This window comes from Tigriopus californicus, chromosome 9 (assembly GCF_007210705.1).
Source record: "Tigriopus californicus strain San Diego chromosome 9, Tcal_SD_v2.1, whole genome shotgun sequence".
NCBI lineage: Eukaryota > Metazoa > Arthropoda > Copepoda > Harpacticoida > Harpacticidae > Tigriopus > Tigriopus californicus.
The window spans coordinates 4,897,343-4,906,075 of record NC_081448.1 but is presented as its reverse complement, the minus strand read 5'-3'; the positions used below and the strand labels follow the sequence as shown (position 1 = coordinate 4,906,075).

The 8,733-nt window shown below is 44.6% G+C and overlaps 2 protein-coding genes across 2 annotated transcripts in view; both read right to left on the bottom strand.

Moving 5' to 3' along the window:
• LOC131886474 (uncharacterized) overlaps nt 1-323 on the bottom strand; it is a gene marked incomplete in the record, with an annotated part of 1,347 nt that extends 1,024 nt beyond the window's left edge. The window contains 1 exon segment of the mRNA XM_059234833.1: nt 7-323. Within this exon segment, the coding sequence (XP_059090816.1) occupies nt 7-212 (206 nt within the window).
• Nucleotides 324-3,359: 3,036 nt separating this feature from the next.
• LOC131886569 (ephrin-B1-like) lies at nt 3,360-5,347 on the bottom strand. The gene has a single exon (XM_059234940.1). It carries the CDS (start codon nt 4,660-4,662, stop codon nt 3,592-3,594), a length of 1,071 nt encoding a protein of 356 aa, XP_059090923.1. The 5' UTR covers nt 4,663-5,347; the 3' UTR covers nt 3,360-3,591.
• Between the last annotated feature and the right edge of the window lie 3,386 nt (nt 5,348-8,733).

Genomic DNA, 8,733 nt, shown 5'->3' with positions numbered 1-8,733 from the left:
ATGCATAGCAATGAAATGATGGCACTGCGGACTGAGGCCAAAACAAAAGGATCCAAGTCTTGGTATTCGGTCACTAATATCACGGGGGAAATAGTGAGGATGGAGGCCAACACCAGGAGCACATGGTAGCTGTGTGGAATGGTCTCGAAAATCCATTTGTGGCTTGGAACGGGCTCAACTTCTGATACGGACTCAAGCTCTCTCTCTTCCATTGCTTCTTCGAGACAAGATTTGTTGATGTTTTTCAGAAACGAACAAGTGTTATCTTTTCCTCCAAATATTGCTTGCTCCCTTCGGTCTCTTCTACATGGAATAATAGAGATAATGACAGCTTAGACTACACAGGGCTTGCTTGTTCATGATGAGAGAAGAGTGTTGGCTTGACTCATCCGAAATATCCTTGATCACCAGCAGAACTCCCAATTCGAGTTCCCACGACTGAATGATGAGCTGTCTTCAAAGATGATGGTCAGGTTGACTTTGAGCCGCTAAAATTATCCCTTCTCAACTGTCTAATCTATTCCCTTCAAAGTTGTTGGCCACGACCATAGCCCTTTACCAACCAAGTATGGTCAATTCGTTTTGGCAAACTAAAGCAAAAATGTGTTTTGGGGACGAAGGTAGACCAATAGGGTGAAAGGATCACTACTTGTCTTCACATTGGTTTTCACGACGGGTCCTCCATATTACTCCATCCCCACAAGAAGCTACAAGTTTGGGGGTTGAAAACTGTACATTTTTGTCCCTGCTGTACTTCTCGAGTTTTATTGTTTCTGAATGCAATCTATTGTGAGAAAATCAAATATCGTAAATCATGGCAAGATGAACAATTTTGGGCCAAATTTGTGTCAGAACACGCTGAAAAGAAGCGATTGTGAGTTGTGATCAATTTTGCCCCTACCCTTCACCAAAACACAGAACAGGTCCACCGTCGACTTCAATATTTGTGTTGAAATTTAATTACAAGTTGGGACTCGAGCTCACCAACCACGTTCTACAGTGGAGTATGAACAAAAAATGCTGGACAAGTAACGACTGAAAATGCCTCAGTGCTCACATCTTTGCAATGCTAATGAAACCCAAGGCCTGCTAGTCATTTTTAGATTATTTCTTCTCTTTTATTCAGTAAAAAGAGATTGGATTTCATCGCTCGCTGGAGCTCGGTGACCCGTTTAATCGGTGTAGTCTTGAGACGCGATCTATGATCTTTTAGGTTTCTCGTCCCCACCGAGATTTATTGAATGTCGGTCATTTCATAATCATAGACGTTCGTCAGACAGAGATATATGCCCAAGCACCGCAAAGAGGGGTGTTTAAAACATCACTGCCAATTACTAAGGACCATCTAGCAAAGTTGAGGCGACGGTCTCGAACATGAAATCTATGTAATCACCCAACCAGTTTTCACAGGTCTCAATGTGGACTCTTTAGTCAATGGACACTGTATCATGTCGGCCATCAGTAACCTAGAGCGACTTGAGACTCAGCCAAATCAAACCTTGGAGAATTCATGAAGGAAATTGATATGTCACTTGGGACCGGTTGGCGAGTGTCACATCAAAAGTCAACCACTCGAGCTCACAATGAAGATTCATCAAAAACTGCCCAACCAACCCGGTGCTGGTTTGTCAAAAGTGGGATCAAGCTCATACAACCAGCTTTCATAATAGGAATTTTGGCCATCCATCCATCGATCCATTCATGTCGCTCGTTTGGCAGATGGCAGGTGATCACCAATTATGAATCCTATCTTGAGACGAATAAAGACCTGATTATGAACCTTAAAACCTATTCCCCGAGTAACTCGAGCCTCGTATGTTATTCGAAACGACACGAGGAATATCGATTGACCCTTGGACCGTTTCAGCCAGGAAAGTAGTAGTTGAAGATAGTAATCGCATTTAGTAGTACAAAGTGCTTCGCTTATTGAAAGGTAATAAAAGGGTAAGACGAACACAGACTTGAAGCCTTAAGCTTATGTCAACAACAAACACATCCCATCGCCTTATTTTTGCACCCAAAACTCGTCCTCTTTCCAGCTCTTCTTCAATAGTCGCGCCTTAAATCAACATGAGTCCTTTTCGGGCAAGCAGGTGCCTCAATATTGACACAAGGGGACTAGCATCCATAGTCCACACCCAATGGTTTGGAGGCTCCAGCCAATTCTACCACCTTCATCTTGTTCCCAAAACGTATCCAATGGAGCTCAAGTTGTTAAGTAACTTATCATGGATCTCTGACATTCATCAACGATCGAAACCTGGACGATTCTAGTACGTAAGCTAATCACTTTTCATTCTTCATACTGGGATTAGTAGATTGAAGAATGAGATCTCCGAGTACCCATTGGAAGAGGTCAATGAGCCATTAAAAGGATCCTAAAGATAAATCTTGGCAGATTTGACAGTATTTTGTGGTAATTTCCCATCCCCCAGGGTTGTGTACAAGCAATACGAGCCGATGGTGTTAAACCTAAGTCCTTATGTCAACAGAGAGATATTGGAGATCTTATCACCCTCTCCCATTTTGCTGGCGATCCATCGATCCCGAGACCTGACTGCCTGCACTGACAACATGGAGGCAACTGAGTGCTAAAGTGACAACATGCACTTGATGAAGATCATCTCCATCGATTATACCCACTCGAACGACGAATCTATCCCATATCACGAGGACAGCATAACTGGAGAAATATGTGTGTCCCTGAGACTTTTTGCCTCGGCAACCAATCCGTCGCAGTCCGTCATTCTCTTTGACAGACCGGTTCACCTTCTTTTGGAAACGAATGATTATCTTATTCGTCAGTCCATCCAGTCAAGGGGTCAACTTTCGTACCTTGTTTAGCTCCTTTCCTTCGGAGGATACCATTGTTTGGCCAAAGCATTGGTGTGGAGTGAGGGGGGCGCTTTTGCTCTCAAATCATGCTGAGCACAATGATCTTGGTCGGTATTTAAAAACCGCCAGTTTGAAGGATGTCCAACGTGTCCAACAGAGTGGCGCTCCGTGAAAGCTCAAAAGTCGGTACTTCAGCGTACGAAGTGACTTCCAATTTAGGTCAGATTATTTTTGACAGTAACTTATTGGAAAACTTTTGACCGCAACGCCATCAATTTGTAGGTTGAGCGGTTTCCTACTTCTCGTCATCTTGAACACCACTACCGGACAAGTTCGAAGGGATCAATCTTGGCAATACCTCCCTGTCCTCTTAGTCCGGAAAGAAGTCAATGAGACATTCCTCATTTTTGTATTCCTATGAACTTTGGAATTGGCGGTGGCCAGTCTGACAACTGAAGATTGACTGCTGGACTCTTGGGAAAATGGAGAAGCACTCCAAGGAATGTCAAGACTACAGACAACCGTCAGTGAGCGAATGAAAATGAATCGGTTTTAATCACTCCATAACGTACGTAGATAGGTAATCATTTATTGATCTTCATAACAGTCAAGGTTGGCGACAATTTGATGAATGAATATTCAATGAACATTGGTATCTGTGCTGAATGAATCACAAAGAGTTAAGGGGCCCAAGGGAGCCTTGTAACGGACTGCAAGTATGTGAGTATCTTCGTTGGTTTGAGGACGGTATGATGTCTAGAACAGTCGCAGTAGTGCTAAGGTTGGTAACAGAGTCATGGCCGCCAAGATCGACGTGGACGTTTCGTGCAACCCTGCGACTCCAGAAGTTGTGGTGACACTAATGAAAGGAGACCAAGATCCCAGGAGTCGATGCCGTTGGAAACTGGAATCCTCAGAATTGTCAGACGACTTAAAATCAAAAGATTTCCTTTTCAAGACTTCATTTGCGGCGGGATGAGGTGGCATTTTCTCTCTATTGGCCATTGTCGAGGATTTCTTTCTCATCATTTGCTTGGTGACATCCTTCGGGTGATAGTAGAACACATCTCTAGGCTCGGCATCGGGCATCCTCACCGTTTTGAAATAGTAACGAGGTACTTTTTCCGTCGTGCCATCTGTGATTGAGTTCAGATGACTTTGGAATTCTGGAGACACTTCTGTTGTCTCCTCAACATTCGAGTCGTCTTCAGCAGGGGCTAACACCACCTCGGGTTCGGGAGAGGGTTTCATCTTGAACATCATTCTCATGTTATGAGTGGCGCACCCCCCACCCACTCTTCGGTGAAGATCATGCCCGTTGGAAGTGGAGATGAAATAGTAATCTTGGCCAGGATGAAACTCCAAGCCTCCGGGTGTGGGCGTGAACGAGCGGAATGTGATGGTGAAGTACATGAGACGATAGGGCTGGTTGCAAATGGCCACGATCTTGGGCTTCGGGTTGGTTATGCGACATTTGTCAAACTCATCCCGACTCACCGAGTAGATCACGTGCTGTTCGGGCAATGGGTCGATCCCGGGTTTGGACACAGGGCAAATGATGTTGACTTGATCAAACTCTTCTACATCCACAATGTGTTCCGTGTTGTCGATCCTGAACATGGGACTGGCATGATTCCAATGAAGATAATGCACTTTTGAAGTTGAAGCCGGGTGGACCAACATCATCAGGGATGTTGCCATTGCCCAAAGCATGCACATTGATGTGTTCATGATGATGGGGATGGATTTGTTGTTGTCGTGTCTTGGCGTTGGGATAGCTTTCCGCTCAGTCCTACTCTCTTTGAAATCTTGGAAGAGACTGACCATTTTTTCTTCCACGCTCGGGCTGTTGGATAATGCCGACTCACCCTGGAGGACGTTGGTGAGCTCTCCCCCCGATTCAGCCGGAGCTGCCAAGAGAACCCATTGGAATGAAAATTTGATTGCCAAAGGGAAGTAAAACCCTCGCTCTCCAGCTCTCGGAGCTCACCAAGGGTAGGTTCTACGCCAGGTCTTCCTAGTCCTCCGTCCTGGCTACTTGTGGACCAAAACAAACCCTCTTCACCACTAATCAAGCGCCGGGCAACCAATGGCTTGTCAATCGCTGGGAGAGCCGGCATATTTCAGAGGGTGCTCCAAGAACTCCACAGAGTTCTGGTAGGCAGTGCACTCATACTAAAGTGCCCGGGTCTGCCACCACCGCTCGACCCAGTCGAAATGCAGTGGTTACAATGGAATATCGTGAGCTTCGGAGAAGGGCTCTCCACAAGGTGATCAGAAAGCGACGGTATCATCAACACCAGCGGGGAACCCACGAGTCAGACAAGCCCGCGATCTCTTGCTGATATTTTTCTCAAAATTTGCAGTTCATCCTCCGACAGCTGGAACCGATGGGTTGAGGGTCGACTGGCGATCCCATTCACATTCTGAACGATAGATGAGAATGATTATGATGAACATCGGTCTTGGACGCGAACAATGCGCTTTCCTATCAATGTGGATAAAATAAAGGATTGACTCGCTCCATTGATCATGAACTCAGAACCATGAACCGCGCACCCTGCCAAAGTCTCCCCAGCTCGTGACAATCCCGACTTTTGACTCTTTCAGCGATAGAAATCTCATTATCCTCTTTGACCTGCATTGCGCCAGGATGTATCTTTTGCAATCTGAATGTTCACACCAATCCTCCTCATAATCTAGCATATTCATCTTCTCTTCCAGCTGCTCTTGAAATTTGTATACGAATCGCTGAAGCCAAAACTCTGCCAAAAGGTCCAAAAAAATCCCATTACAAAGCCATGCTTTGCCCGTTCAAACTTGGCCATGACCTAGTGAAACATCACGATTTCTAGGCCTCCCGCAAAACCATTCTAAAGCTTTAATTAGCTTTGAAACGTCTGACTTATCCACTGAGTCGCTATACCGCTTCATATCTACCTTTGCCACGATGGAACTTATCCACTGGAATCCACCCAATGCTCAGGTATGAGGACTTGGGCCGAATGTCGAATGTCGGAAATCGTCATCGGAATTCCCAAAATAGTTTCTCTCGTGAACAATTTGTTTCCATTCTTCTTGGACGCCATGATCATGGGTGGCTTAAATTACCTCTTTTCCATGGACTATCCTACTTATACGGGACGTGTTCGTTCGAGATAGGGCTCATCTGGACATGTTTGAGAGTGGCTCCAGACATTTTAATTAGCAAACTGACCACCTCAGGTTGACATTTCCCGGGGGGATGAACGGCTAGCGACCAACCTCCCAGCCGAATGGAAGATACCTAGATGTACGGGGTGAACAAGAGGTCATGCTAAATAGTGGGGATTGATGGATGGATGGATTGAAAGATAGTTAGATGGACTGACCACATTATGCTTGCTTGAGGTGAAGCCACGAGCATAAGTAAGCAACTCCATCCATCTATTCTAACTAACTGATGTGGTCTGGACAAGTAAAGAGGTACTCCTAGAAAGACAGAGAGGAGGATAATTAGCCTCGCAGAACGGGTTGTTCCAACAAATCAATGTCAGTGTGCATTCTCGGTACAATCCACTTTGGAATGTCTTTTTCTGTCTCTCATCTACATGCAAAACCAAGTCTTCTTGAGGACGGTTAGTTTTTCCCAATCTTGCCATGCACCATTAAAATTGGGAGATATTCGAGACTGAAAAGTGGATCCCAACCTCAGACTCCCGCTGTTCCCAATGTGTTTGTTTTTGTTTGGCTCTTTCACAGATGACCAAATGCACCCTGTTCTTGTATCTTTACCGTCTAGACACTCTATTCTGGTCACACATAAGAAGTGATGAATTAATCTCCCGAGAACCTAAAACGTGCATCAAGGTTCAAGATGTTGGCCCAAAAGTCGAGATCTTATCTCAAGATATGATGATTTCATGTATTGTGCTTTACTTTTCTGAGAGTGCCAAACTCGTTTGATGCTCAGGTATGAGGACAGCTGGTGTAATTCCACACAAATAATTGCATCCAAATCTGGTAGTGCACCTTTCATCTTTCATTCCAGCTTCAGAGGGAACAGAGAAAGTGATGGAGGGATTTGTATGAAAAACATTCTGACCGCAGCCCGACATTTGGGATGATTTTTGTTGGCCACGGACTCCAGCAGTGCTGGTGTGTTTTGGCAAGAGCTCAGAATGGAATCGATGCCAAAGGAGCCAATGAGAGGTTGGAAATGTGGAAAGAAAACGAAAATGAGGAACGACCGAATCCTATTCCTAGCTCTCAATTTAGAGGTGAAGCCATGTGAGAAATTGAAAATTGGAAATGGACCCTAGAAACGGAAAACAATCCCTTATCGTTGATGAAATCGCCAATGAGTTGACCCCTTTTTTTGTTCCATGTTGATCATACTTGTGCAAAAAGGGGTAATTATTTTTTCCTCAAGCTCATTAAAAGTATTGAAAAGAAAACAATTTCGGTGTGCGTGGAAATGCCGTCTATATAGTACGTAGACCTCTAAATAGAACTGGACTTGTTTCATACGGACGAAAATCGTCTTTCTAAACGAAAAACATACATGTTGCCTACTAACAAATTCAAGAAGCCAATTTCTGTATGACTGTTACAACAATTTGAATTTTTAATAACCACCGAACATGGGGCCATTGGATTTAAGGTGTCTGGAGGCGAGTACGTAGGTACGCAGTTTGCTCGAGTTATTGAAGTCGCAGCGAAGGCCAAGCTCGTTAAAGGCATTAAAAATGAGGGTTGGTAGCTGTTTTGCCTTCAAAAATTGGCAATCTGTACGCACGATATGCAACAAACGTGGGTTGCATTGGCTGAGTCGTGAATGAGCACATTGGCCAAGTTCAGTAGTCGGTCGTCACTTCAGTTCCAAACCCACTCCTCACTAATTTGTGACAGCCCGCCTTCATCTATACGTAGATCTGCCGTTTCTGTGAGGTAGCCAAAAAAAGGAGGATGAAATGCACATGGAAAGACAACAACAGTAAGGCCAGGTTTGCGCGACCGAGTCCGTTCAATGATGGATGGCTTGGATACCCATGATCGGTTAACTGGAGAGATGCCATGAGAAGCATTTGTCATAACTCGACCGATAACAAGCTTCGAGTCCATGATCTCATTTTAATACAAAGCCAGCAGCGATAATTAATCTTCTCACACCTCATCAGGCTATACATGATTTATTTGAAACAAACTTTTCCAATGATCTGGCCCACTCCAAAAGTCCATAATTGGCCAGAACCATACGCTTGATATGAAAGGAAAATGAATTCAAGGTGTCTCTTAGAGCCACATGGAAGTTGATACACACAAAGGTAATACGAGACTCTTAATCTTCAACTTTTTTCCCCGAGTCCAACGCTATTGAAGCGATTGACATCGTCGCTCATTCGCTTCCTCCCAAAAAACGTCGGTCCAGAGAAAGTCTTAAATAGATTTTGAAATATAAGCTCGCGTGTTCAACTTTTATGCTCAAGATCCACTGCCGTGCGGCGAGAACATACAGTCGGGCTTATGGCTGACTAATCGGATTAGTTCCAACTTGCAGCTCCCAACTTCCAACCCATGAGGAGGCCTCTTAGGTAAGGCGTAACCTGTTCTTTATTTCCTTCATCATGGCATACGCAGCTATAGCTGTGTGTAAGATACTAGGTGCTCGAGTGCCTTTGGCGAAGGACCCAGATGACAACGCTAAATATGAGGGTGTGGAAAATTTCATATAAAGTTCATGGTCATTGAGAAGAAACAGTGAAAATTAACCATCCGCGTAACGCCTTACTTGAAGATTAATCAGACGAGCAGACAAGGAGGAGGGGGAGATGCTGGATGCTGCAGTACAGGCTGAGTAAAAGGATTTGAAAGAGGGAAATTCCTCTGACCTTGCAGAACATCTGATGTTATCTTTGG